The 13,789-nt window shown below is 37.0% G+C and overlaps 2 protein-coding genes across 5 annotated transcripts in view; one reads left to right on the top strand and one right to left on the bottom strand.

Moving 5' to 3' along the window:
• The window catches only part of pex5la (peroxisomal biogenesis factor 5-like a), a 79,912-nt gene extending 69,269 nt beyond the window's left edge, over positions 1–10,643 (top strand). For all 3 annotated transcript variants that reach the window (XM_067513835.1, XM_067513836.1, XM_067513837.1), the window contains 3 exons: positions 972–1,137; positions 3,447–3,604; positions 5,475–10,643. In XM_067513835.1, coding sequence (XP_067369936.1) covers positions 972–1,137; positions 3,447–3,604; positions 5,475–5,676 — 526 coding nt within the window. In that variant the 3' untranslated portion in view covers positions 5,677–10,643. The remainder of the gene's footprint in view (positions 1–971; positions 1,138–3,446; positions 3,605–5,474) is intronic.
• Positions 10,644–10,712: 69 nt separating this feature from the next.
• The window catches only part of usp13 (ubiquitin specific peptidase 13), a 28,828-nt gene continuing 25,751 nt past the window's right edge, over positions 10,713–13,789 (bottom strand). For both annotated transcript variants that reach the window (XM_067513834.1, XM_067513833.1), the window contains exon 21: positions 10,713–13,674. In XM_067513834.1, the coding sequence (XP_067369935.1) occupies positions 13,578–13,674 (97 nt within the window). In that variant the 3' untranslated portion in view covers positions 10,713–13,577. The remainder of the gene's footprint in view (positions 13,675–13,789) is intronic.

Here is a 13,789-nt window from a genome sequence, read left to right on the forward strand (position 1 = left end):
AAGGCTCCAGAGAGACATTGATTTGGTGCCAAGCATGTGATCTATCCTGCTGTATTTTGCACTGAAAAAAAAACAGCTCTCTACAGTCGTCAGTTTCAGACTCTCATTTATTTTACTTAAACAGCCATTACCCTGTCAGGGACACCAAAAACTTTTTCAAGGTCTTTCAACCACAGCTGATATTGGTGTAATTTCACCGCTGAGACATTATACATGGAGCTTTACATATGCATCTTGTGGAACCCCCCTTGCTGCTGTGGAAGGCAGACTCCCACTGTGTGTCTGTCTTAAGACAGAAAAATGAGCTTGTTAGGTATATCAGATTAAAATGAGTCACTTTTGCTTCCAGGGGAAAGCAGCACTTTATCAAATCATTAGACATATAAGAGATGGGAGATATAGGTACATCCCAATTACTGCAGCCGCCTCTCTAATCCATGCAATATCATCTTTTTCGTTTCTGCTTTTCACTCCATTGTTCACTCTTCAGGTTCATTGTACTCTCCGCTCTGCACTTGCTCTCCCTACTCTATCTGCCTTCTTCTGTTATGCCCAGCCCAGTGAAGAACAAGACATAGCTTAATGGGAAACCCTAGTCTTCACTCAAAAGCTAAGGACCAGATGACCACCGAGGCAGAAGTAGCTGTCTAGCTCTCATTTATTATTTGTTTCACTTTTGTGCATTGGTTGTAAACTTAATTCGATAATTAATACAAACAGAACAAAAATCTATTTTCTCAGTACTGCCGTCCTTTTCCACATCATTTTTTTATGCTAAAATTCTTGTTCATTTTTTAGATCTTTTTTTCTTCTCTTTCTTTTATCCTTCATCAATTTCTTCCTTTTCCATCATTTCTTATTTTTTATGCTGACATGCATTAAATTCAACATCACAGCAGTGCAATTTTAAGAGCACTAACTTAACAGCCTTAAATTACACTAATCCTTATCTGTGCTGTGTTTTTCCACAGCTCCTTGCTTCCTAAGGTCAAGGATCTCTTCCTGGAAGCAGTTCAGTACAACTCTGACAGCATCGACCCAGATTTGCAAACAGGCCTCGGGGTGCTCTACAACCTCAGCGGAGAGTTTAACAAAGCTGTTGAGGCTTTCAATACAGCCCTGTCAGTCCGGCCTGAGGTAGCAACACCCACACATACACACAGAGGGGCACAGAGAAACATGGAGATTAGGCAGAGCGAAGTTCTAGTTACATAAACACTTGACAGTGGCTGAGATGTTCGGCAGGCAGAAATAAGCTCAGTGGTCAATTCAAGTCTCACTGGCTGGAGACAACAAACTTAATTAAAATTACTTTTAGTAACAACAGACCAATTTTTAGTTATTACTAATAGAGCACACAGTACTTTGACATATAGAAAATATGTGGTAAGATAATAATATTGGAAGGATTTCACTTCCTGTTTTGTGCAGTATGTTAAAATATCTCAGTCAAGAGAAAAAGCAATAAAGTATAAATAAGCAAATGAACACATTCTAATGGGTGATATTTTTAGGCTATTTACACATTTAAAATGATTACCTTTGAGGATTTTTAAAGCTATATCTTCAGAATTCTGTCTACACCTAATATTTATTTGGTGAAACAGGCAACCTGCTGACTGTAAACTGTCGTTGGTGAACACATTGGGATTTGTGGGTTTCTGGCAGAAACAACCTGTCTGACAGCTGGTTAACTTCAACTGGCACCACATTATGGAGTATATATTATTGATAACAACATAAACTGTGTGCCTTTATAAAATGGGCTCATTCACATATTCACAGAAACTACTAAAGGAACTGAATTTGTTTATGTAGTCTGGTAAGGCATCTTTCACAAATAACGCTGACTGCTCAAATGCAGTATAAAGAACGAGTAAAGTACAAAACACAATTTATGTTCTCAAAGATTTTTTTAGAGCGCTGTGAGTAAAAGTTGAACAAGTCACATAATGGAGGACAGCTAAGCCACTTAAAATTTCATGATCCCCCAATGAGGATGATTTTAAAAAAGAACAACACAGACCTTGTTCATCATTCTCACACTAAGACATTTCTGATCAAGCTACTCTGCAATTCTTTCCATGGCAGTTGATGTCTTTTTAGCTGCTGACTCAGGTCTTTTTGCATGAGTATATACACATCAGTGTCATACATCCAAATGTCTACACCATCACACTGTTGGGGGAGATCATTAAAAATAGAATAAAAAGTAGAGAGCTCAACGCAATGCTGGAGTTGTTAGGTGGTCAGTTGCAACTTTTTCAGCAACATTAAAAAGTACTGTTACTACAGCAGAGTATCATATCAACATGTAATGTCTGCTGCAGTGTATTTATGTTGTTCTACTAATTTTCCTATGAGAATAATATAGACACACACACACCAACACGCTAACAGTACATACAGCCCGCACATCATAAAAGTCATCATGCGTCACACACCACACAAATAGATGGAGCTACAAATGCTCAGGGAGAGCTCACACAGACACATGCAGTGATGGAAGGAGCTGCCAAATCTGGTCACATGAACTCTTGACTGGCACACATATGCTCTCACTTCTGATCCAGTTTGAGAATAAGATTTAGGTCAAACTTACATTTACACAGAAAACTAAAAGCTGATATGGACACACACATCACTATGCTGTAATGCACAGAAAAACAACAACGCAAACAAACAAGCCTTCAAATACAACCACAAACTTTTCTTCCATCTCCTTCATGCAAATCAGGCTCTGTCCTCTCAGCACTGTCCCAGGTCAGCACAAATATTACTCATTGTTAAATCCAACCTCCCACATTTGACTTGGTAATATCTGCTCCCCCGCCAGAGAAATAGCTCTGAACACAAAGGGAGATAATTAGATCCCGCTGCTAGGCTTAGCCAAAGATGAAGGACCTCTGTACTATAGAAAACCATGATCTCAGTATGTGCCTGTCTACCTGCAGGTGAGAAACAAGGACAAGGGCACCCTGTGTGATGTGACTCAGCTCTCCTTAAATTACCCTTGTACTGTGGGTTAGTTTGTAGTTGGGAGCTGTGCAATGCTCCAAGTACTTTATTGTTCTTGCGCCACAACAAAATGAAGCAAATTATAGCATGCTGCTCATACACTGCTTTGTCATGCTGTCACTGTAGAGTTGAAGTCGAGTGCAGTATTTCAGCCCCGATTATTCAGCTCTATTTCACTTGCACTTTTCTGTCAAAGACATTTGTACGGGTCTTTTTAACATGGTGGGCATTTAAGATGTACAGAATAGAAAACTGAAAATGCTGTTGTTGAGTTTTGATTCAGCCTAAATGAGGAGCTCACCAGCAGGTTTACACCTTAAATAAATCCCAAACTATACTGACAAGTTAATCATGATCAATAACTCTTTTAACTTCACTATATGACACTCCTCACCCTTCATCCAACACACCACTCATCCTTGATCCAGGACTACTTGTTATGGAACCGCCTGGGAGCAACTCTGGCAAACGGGGACCGGAGTGAGGAGGCAGTGGAGGCTTACACACGGGCACTAGAGCTGCAGCCGGGGTTTATCAGATCCCGTTACAACCTGGGAATCAGCTGTATTAACCTGGGAGCACACAGGTGAGTGACCTGGTGATGTTGGAGAGTGGGATAAAGTTTCTACTTGTTTGAGACAGTGGCCGTGTTTATAATTTCTCTTACTGTAGATGGATTTGTTTGGATGTTTCAGCTTCAGTTGATGACAGTCGTTACGCTGATCTATTCACTTTATTCATTTATAGTTAACAAACTCCAAGCCACTTGAAATGAAACTAATTTAAGTTAACTGGTAAGGAACTGTCTATGAAAGACCTGAGCACCAAATTATTCATTTACATTTGAGCCCCTAAAATGAGAAGTATATGAGTAATTGGATCCAATCAAGCTAACAATGTGCACTTTAAGCACACTGTGATTTAATTATTTAAAATCAAGATGGTGGTGTACAGAGCCAAACTGATAACAGTTCAAAAATCCAAATACTTCTATATAGACAAATATGTCACAAATATCTATGTGACAAAAGTATTTAGCACTTCGAATTAATAATGCAAAAATATGAGTATTCACGGATTCAAAAATACAAATAGTCACTGCATTTTAGGCTAATTCTAGTATAATACCAGACATACTACTGTACAGTACAGGTTACAGTAGCCCCAGCTCATGCCTTTCTTAGCTATGATGAATCAGTACCAAATATTTTCTTAATCTGGACAATCCTTTGTCATCCTCATAGACACCTTAAACTGTTCAGAATAAAAAAAGAATCAAGTCAAGTGCAAAAACAAAAAGATTTTTTTAATCAGTTTCTCAGATAAACGTAAATCCTGCTCAAAGGTGAACTCAAGAGAACATGTCATTTAGCATTTAAGTACGAATGGAAAAACTTAGATAGCAAGGATAAAAAAATGTCCAGGGTATACTGTACATAATGACTGAGGCTGAACTGATTGACAGGGCTAAATATGTTTCCCTACTGAGCCAAAAACATGATTATTTCTTCAGATTTTTCTGATTTGACTGTCAGCTAATTTCCTCTTTGGTGTAAAGACACGAATGGTGCTCCCTCGTGTCCCAAGAGTTCATGTTTTTTACCTGATATCAGATCTAAGGCCTTATTATGCCAAACAAACGACCATGTTTACTGGAAAAAGTGTTGAAAAGTTTGATAATATGTTAATTTTTAAAATAGCAAATACAGAAACATTTTAAGATTTAAATTTTACATGAATTATTACTTTTTAAAAGTATACAGAAAAAAACAAATCAGTGCACATTGGAAAATTAAATATTGCACAGATGTCAACAAATATCAACAAATTATGTGTGCAAAGCAGGTGACACTGAAAAGACACATGTTTCAGGATTAAGGGTAAAGCAAAATATCCCATGACCTGGATCTGCCAAGATGCCTGCATTTCCCTTAACTAAACAAAACTGCTAATTATCTTAGAACCTATAATCAGTGCCTACTAGCTGCTAAAGAAAGTGTATGTCATCAATTGTACAGTATCTAATTTGACAGAGAAGCTGCTAAACTGTAGATGTCCTACTGTACTAAATTACAGATGCATTCATTACACTGCACATCTTTTTTTTTTTTAAAAAGGTGTACTATACACTGTTTTATCTTTATCTTCATTTAAGGGATCAAACAGAATTGGGCACAAATTAAAATGATCAGGGTTTTGGTTTGTTTGGGTGAGTCCCACTCTAAAAGCTAGCAATTGAGTAAGGGATTCCAGACAAACACAGTTTTATCTATGCATCCTCACAGAACAGATGGTGCTAAAGGTTTGTTGATGTAGAGACTATTCTCAGTTATTGAACTATTGGGGCTGACAAGCTTACACTTTACATGCTACCCATCTTGGAACATGCAAGTCAATAGCGTTTTACCAATGTTGCCTCTTCATCCAAACTAATGCACTGATTGTTGCTTCCCCAGGGAGGCAGCCAGCAACTTCCTGACTGCTTTAAGCCTTCAGAGAAAAAGCCGAAGTCACCAGCAGAACCACCAGGTGATGTCTGGAAACATCTGGGCTGCATTGAGGATAGCTTTATCTATGATGGACCAACCTGAACTATTCCAGGCTGCAAATATTGGTGACCTGGACCTTCTCATGCGGGCCTTCAACTTAGACATTTAAGGAATGGGAGGTAGAGAGGATCAATCTCCCCATCACCTAATGTCTGATTTCTACCCAACAGCCAAAGTGCAAACATCAGAGTGGACTGGATCTGATATTAGAGGCAATAGTTTGTTTTTTTTATGCACGTCAAAATGAACAGTGATCATGAAAGTGGTTTTATTTTTTTGCCTGGTACCTGGGAGGAGATCTGGGAATAGGTTCCTCAAAGTGCTTGAAGTAACTGCTTTGTGATGGATTTGCACTGGAATTGTGATTTCCCTAAAGAGCACAAGGACAGGCAAAGATTGTACGAGCAATGCCTTAGAGAACACATCAATTAAAACCTGACTCATCCAGTGGAACCAAGTTGAGCCAGGAGAGACTGGCAGGCACACACTGTCACAGAGGATCATTCACATGCTGCTTGCAGAGAAAAGATGACGTTTTGAGGAGGGGAGAACGGTTTCGCTATTCAATTACTTTTGAAACAGTTTAACACTGCTGAAGGATGGATTTAGCAGGCAAAATTGATGAAGACTGCACCATATGACCTGGAACTCCAAATTTAGTTCCTGGTTTGCTTTTATCCTCTTTCAATGGAGAATAATGATATTGCATGAATTCAGATTTTCATAAACAGATTCTTAATTAATGTTCACATACTTTTAGAAGTTTTCCCTTTGCACTTCCGACAAACACGTAACTTCCTCAGCCCAAGTGGAATGTGCAAACCGGGTTGTAAAGCCTTATTCAAATGCATGCGAACAACAATATTTATTATACGACTTTTTATGGCAAAACAAAAACACAAAGCCATTTTCAGACTGGTTTCAATTACTTTAAATAACTGCTGTCTTCTTAACTTGAAAGCTTTCTGAGCCATTAATTTTTGTTTAGTTGTTTTTTCTCGTCTTAGTTCCTAGCTTGTCTTTGTTCCCTTTATGCTGACTGGTTAGAAACATTGACATAAAAGCGGGCAACATCTATCTGTAAAACCTTCATTAGTGCAGAAAACATTTTTTGTGTGTTGCAGGTCTGAATTTATTCCTTTCATCTTCTTGGATGACAAACAACTCTAACATTTACTGACCAGATTTTAATTTTCCAGACTGTGTTAATATCAATTCAGTGTAATAACATGACAGCAGCTTGAGGGTATTTCCTAATGCAGTCATTTGTATCTTTGTTGCACCCCCATAGACGGCAAACTTCATGCATTTAATTAAATCAGTTTGCCTTCGCGATTATGCATGAAATAAATACTGATGTAAGCATGGGCAGAATGGTGCACACAACATTTATTCACATCATGCTAATTCAAAACACTGGATCCTCATGCATCTGCAGCAAATGTGGCTGAATGAAATGCGGATAAATATTCTGCATCACCTCAGCAAAACTTTTTCTTAAAAATATGCTTTTAGCTCACAGCTCTATTTGCGTCACTGTTGCTAGTTTGAAAGTCACTCTGTGAAGTGAGCATCACACTCCTTGCTGTGCAACACAGTAAATGATAGATAATCTGCTGCACTGCATAGCTCAGCACCTTGGGATTTAACAAGTATGTCCACAGTCTGGGTGTGCTGTAAAAAGTGTTTTGTATTCTCAGATCCTATGCAAAAGGTCATGTTTTGTGTTGCCATTCTGAATTGTCAGTTTGTTCCCATCTGCCTCGGCGGACAAAAACGAAGTGGTGATTCTGTTCTTTGAATGAATGCTATCAGGGGGAACCAGAGACCAATACAAGTGCTATTCATCTCCTGAACTGAACAGCTCTGATATCATGGTCTGTTCAAGAAGAAGTGTTTCATTAGGAAACTGTGGGAGATGGATGCACAAGTGTTCTGTTTCAGAAGAGAAATGTGGTCAGTTATTCCAGGAAAAACACAGATACAAAAACACCACCTACAGTGAATCCTTTACTTTTAGAAACCCTGTTATAGGTCTTTGACCTCAGTTGTTCCCAATGAATTCTCTTCCAATCTTAAAGATATGTTTTATGTCACTGGTCCACCAAATATATACATTTAGACATTTAACTCACCTTTGATGCACTTTGAGAAGAAAACTTTCCTTTTAGCTCTAAATGTTGTCAAACAAATGATATCTACAGATACTAAACTCCAACATTGCTTGGAAGGTGATATTTCAGGCCTTCAGACGGGTAGCCACTGTAGTCACATGCTTCAAAATATGTTGGCACAGATTCTCCGTAGCTAACCATGATGTTTAATAGATCAAGGAGGCAGAGGAGCCCAGTGAGACATAGCACATATGTGCATGCCACTAACAATTTGCATCTGAAGGGGGCTCACAGTAGACTGCACAATGGCAAAGGCAATGAGGCCACAGCAAAGCAGGATGCACAAATATATCTGCTGTATAAAAGACTGGCTGATGATTAAAGGAAACTGACAGCTCAGCTTTTTAGTGAAATTCCAGCAGTTCATCCTTGTGGTGAATATTTCATTAGCATAAAATAGGTTTATTGGGGAAATGTTAGCCATACAGTATGGCTCTATAGATGGCAAAGCCAGAGTTTTGGTTGATCTATGTTGATATCTAGGTCCATACTGAAATATCTCTCAAATTGTTGAATGGATTTGGTGGTTTTCTTTCGTTTGAGGCCCACCGGGTGGTTAAGTTTTAGTTTTTCAGTCCCTCCGGGATTTTCTGGACTTTTTTGTAATTGTTGTGACCTAAAATGCCTGATTTTGCAACACCTTTTTCTAAAAAAACAAAACAAAAACAAAAAAGCTTAAAGGATAAAAAGGTTCATGTCCCAATGTTTTTATAATGTTTTTAATTGCAAGTTCACGCAGAATTCATAAGGGACTGGTTAAAATCTCAAATCTCTGGATCTCTGGAAGTTTTTTAAATGAAATGTCAACAACCACTCGATAATTACTATAAATTGTTTTAGAAGCAGTCACATTCTTCAAGGAATGAATTGTAATTTGTGCTTTTGAACTTTAAATCTAGCATTAACAAAATCTGTGTAATACTATTATTTTGTGTTGCTTATTAGCATGCTAACATGCTAAACTAAAATGCATATACCTGCTAAACATCAGCATTGCCATTACTAACGTATCTGCATTACATTACCTGGGCCGAAGTACAGCCTGACAGAGTCAGCATTAGTGCAGGCTCTTTTCTTGTTTGTGTCTCACCTGTGTCAGCAAAGTGTTCCCATTGACATCCACTAAGTTCACTTCTGATGTATTTGAGTATTCTGCTGGCTAGAAGCACACTAGACTAGCAAGATAAGCACTGTCCCATGGGGTCTTTCAGTTGTAACAAATCAGAGTCATGGCACGTCCAAGACAAAGCCTCCATTTACTTTTTGTTCCACAAAGCATAAAACCCATCTACATAATACAAGTAGTTGTGTGAGACATTATTGCCAATATATTCCTCCCATCTGTCTTTTGTGTCAACAGTTAACTGTGGAAACTGAAAACATTTTCAGCGTTTTCTTATGAGGGTGCACATAGACACAGTAGTTGTGATATAAATGAAAACTTATTTTTTTAAAGAAACCTTAAATTGCTGGCTTAAAATCAAAATTATGTATTTCATCCTGCAGTGCATTAACCATTTTCTTTTTGTTGAGCCTACTACTGTACCTTCTCAGGTGAACTCACCTAGCTTAATGCATGCCCCTGAGGTTGACCGCATGCTTCTACATTTTGAATACTGTTTTTATTTGTATGCATGAAATACATGAAAGTGCTCCCTTTCTCTCCCACTAATGTATAAAAATGAAATATGGCATCAAGTTTTCTTGGAATATTTCTACAATGCACTTTTAAAATCGGAACACTTGAGAAAATTGATGTATATATTGAGTCAATATTCAATACAAGAAGCTTTTTTGCATAGTGAGTGAGTGAACAAGGCTCCCGAAGAAACATTAGTGTAAGGCGTAACACGCTTACAGTCAACTTGAATATTGGTACATTGTTACAACCAGTTAATTGTAGTAACATTTTGTAGTCATTTTATAATAATGACCTTTACCAATTATAAACATACTAGTAAACATTGCAATAGCCCCAACCTATAAAGCTACTTATCTATTGTTACCAAGTGCTTTTTAGTGTTGAAAATCATGCTTAAATCGTGTCAATAAATTGACACACACACACACAAATTCATTAAGCTACTGTAGAAATCTAAACTGTTAAGTTATAACGTCATATTAGGCATTACAGCTTTATTAGTTCTAGTTGCCCATACCATATAAACAGAAGTGGAGTATACTGGAATATTTTTTTCTCTGAAAGAAAAAAAATTATATATATAGGTCACATAAAAAAAACAATATCGTCAGTACCTACTTTACAAAGCCCTGTTTAAAATGCTCTATATGTGGAGAACCAAAGTGTTCAAACTTATGTGCATGGGTGGAGCAATGCAATATGACATAAAATCATGGACTGTGAAACTTTGAAAGGAGGATATTTTGAAATAAAAACTGCTGGAATACGACTAACTATTATTGTGAAAAAACACTAAAGACTTTAATATTCTGGTCCTTTTTCCCCCCACTTTTTTAAAAAACAGTTCAATTCTTTTGTTTGAAGACTTTTTGCCTTACCTGCCAGATGACCCCGTTTATGTGTTCTACCTGTAGGTTTGTATGTCTGTTGAGTCTTATTGTACACTGAAAAGCATTTATAAAATGTTAACAGCTTCATTAATTGGGTTTCATGGAGGTTATGTACATTTTATTCTCCACCCCTTTAATTTAAGTGTACAAAGACAGTTTGCTGTGGTTTATCAATAAATCAGTCTTATATGAATAAAATAATATTTTGATGAATAACCTTAGAAACTATATACTTTATATACAGTAATTGAAAGAACTACTGTACTGTAATGGATATTACTCTCCCTGTATAATCACAAGGAAAGCATTAACACCTTTAAAACATACAATATGAAAGTAACCTTTTAAAATAAACTCTTATTATATATTCTGTTCTCGTCTTATTTTTTTTTTGAGAACTTGCACTTGACCTGCAGTTTCTTATTCATTCTTAAATAAGCCATGTCAAAGAAGTAGTTTATTAAATTATCTAAACATTGTAAGTAAACAGTGCCATTGGGTATATTGTACTGTCATGACTTTTCACATACAGCTAAGCCATATTTGGATAAACACAAAAAGTTACAAAAGTCAACTTAAAAGAATCAATTCAGGAGAACTATGATGAAAACTACAGAACCGGCACAAACTTGCAAAAAGGCAACAGAGTACAAATGGGTGAAAGACCTCACAAAAAGGTACAATTGTACAATCCAAAAGGACTAAATGGCAATGTTTAGTGCACATGCTGACAATGAAAACCTCTTTCTATGACAAACTAAATCATTATGTTTTAACAACGTAGAGAATGATGATGAAAGAGACCGAGCTGAGAAGTAAAGCTGAAACAAAAAGACAAAAATACAAAAACTACAATGTAATCAGGAGGAACAAAGGTGCTTAGAAATAAAATTGCACAGTATTTGAAGACATTTACCAATAAATATCATTAAATTACACCTTGATTTTGAACTTGCTTCTGGTTCTAGTTTGGGTAGTGCATGTACATAAATGGCATTAAACTTCCTTTTATTAAAATATCTCTTTACTTCTAAAAAAAAACTAAAACCTCCTCCAGGTGATCTGGGGGAGATTTCAGCTAGAAACAAATATTTTAATATCGTGAAGTCAGATGGAAGTTTAAAAGCATTAATGTACATTTACACTCAAACTACAAACTAAAGCTATAGAAAACAAGTTGAAAATTGGTGAAGTCGTCCTTTAAACACGACAATCCCCTTTCCATTGACGGGAGCAGGGTCTGACACAAGGTACTGCTTGGTTTCTAAGATTAATGTACTGGTTTTATAGAAGAACAGCAGAAACACAAGACTTGCATAGAGAGCTGCATTTACAATGAATGCGGCAGCAGTTTGTCAAGTAGTATCTAATGAGGACAAAAGGTCGAGATTCAATAAAACTGAAGTTCTGCTCAGGGAAGTCTAGACGCACCATTGTAGAGGGGAGCCCTGCAGAAATATGGATTTGTTCTCTAAAGCGATTATTATCTGTACAATTCAATAAAGATTGTTTTGTCAGTAAAAACATTGGCTATCAAGGTGAGCCACTCTTGTTTGAACTTCCATTTTGATGTGCAATATGTCCAAAAAAAAAGCAGATTTTCAGCAGATCTCCCCTTAAAAATTTTAATCTAAAACTGCACTGAGAGAAGAGACAGATTCACCACAAGTCAAGGTCATGAAACAGAAATTAAGTGTCCATGGAGATGACAAACATACTAGTACTTAATACTGTACATTACATTCTATGTTTGAGATGAAACAAACAAAATTAGATTCAAGTCCCAATTTATGTAGCATAGAAAGGATATAAATCCAAATATTAAGCTGCTTTCAATGGTCAGAAGCAGTATGGTTGGATGCATGTTGTCCAATAACAACAAATGTTGTCCTGCATATAATGAACATTAGCAGATAAATGAGGAGAATACAGAGTTGGACAATCCAGCATAAGGTTATAGTGACTCAAAGCAAAGGGCGAGTTCTATGTAAGAATAAGTTTGTGTAGCAGTGAGCACCATGAAGTTTTACATTCAGCACTGATATGCATCTGTTGGTACAAGAGAACATTTTAGAGGAGTCACTGTTCAGTTTTCATCATACAGCAATTTTAAAAGTACATTTGGTTGTAGTGCATATTGCTTCAGATGAAAGATCAGATGCATAAATGAATTAACTGACCTGTAAAACATGGCAACAGGTCACGGGAAACATTCATTTTAACTTCTGGGTCACAGTCTGAATCTGTCTAAGTGATAAAGGAACCAAAGTGGACCAGCTGCAGGGTAGAAAAACTTTTCAGATGCCTATTATGCAAACATTTTGCAATTTTCAACAATTAACAGCAGTTTTGAAGTTAAATTTCAGGTACCACATTTCATTACTTGTTGCTGGTGAATTAAAAAAATTTAAATAAAAAAAGTTCACTTCTACTGCACCTGGTGCAAAATATGTCATTTTAATAAATAGAAAAAAAGTGCCTTTAGCAAAGGAAACAATTCTATTTTGATTATTCAGCCAGTGAACCGCAGAGCAGAGCTTTTCTTATTAAAAGTGACAAACATAAACATCATCTCCAAATGAAGTTGTAGCAGATTTGAGCCATTATTCACCCACTAACCCTGTTTCTAGCCATTTAACAGCAGTTTGAATAACACCTATTCATGGCAGTCTTGGGGGTCTCTTTCATTAAAGGGACTTGTGTGCAATATGTGAGTAATTTCTCTCAGTACCCAACTAAAACATTTCTTGAGATCCCTTCCAATCCCTTGGCATGAAAAACAATGTTTTACCTTACAAAGTAAAATGCAAAGTCACCAGCGGCACAGTATTGTCTTGTGTGTAATTGCAGTTTCAGAGCAGTTTAGGGCTGGCAGTGAAGCACTGCCATTTCAAAAATACATTTATAAAATGTACCTCTTTGAAAATACTGGCACAGTAGCTAAAGGCATAGAGGAGGAAAAATGAGATTTGATATGTGACATCGTTTAGGGTAAGGAGCAATCCAGATGTAGAAATTGCACACATCCCTCTGAATGTATGCGGTGAAAACTGTTGTTTTTTTTCAAAACTTTAACATTGAACTATACATTTAAAGCGTAACATAACACAAAAAGCACATAGCTTTCCCTTTCTGACCAGTGTTCCTGGTTGCTCCTGAATGTCATCATGTTATGTGAGCAGATGGTCTGAGAGGTTTTTCCATTGTTTCCACTGAGGCTGTTATTACAGTGGTCTGCAAGTCTTCTGGGTGAAAGATAGCGGTTCTTTAAAGGTTGCAGGTGGGAGGGGGTTGAAACTTTAGTTTAACTGCATGACAGTCGATGGTAAAAGTAGATGTAGCCCAAGTCTTTTGGAGGCCTTTCTGACAAACACACTTTGTGGTCATTGTAGATCACCCACCTGCAAGGAGGAGGAAGGCACAAAATGATTTAAATAGCACGTATTCAAATCTCACTTCTGTGACTATAGAGAAAATGGGTCAATTTATTTTTCTCTATTCAGTCTAAACAGACTG

Source organism: Channa argus, chromosome 8 (assembly GCF_033026475.1).
Source record: "Channa argus isolate prfri chromosome 8, Channa argus male v1.0, whole genome shotgun sequence".
Classification (NCBI taxonomy): domain Eukaryota; kingdom Metazoa; phylum Chordata; class Actinopteri; order Anabantiformes; family Channidae; genus Channa; species Channa argus.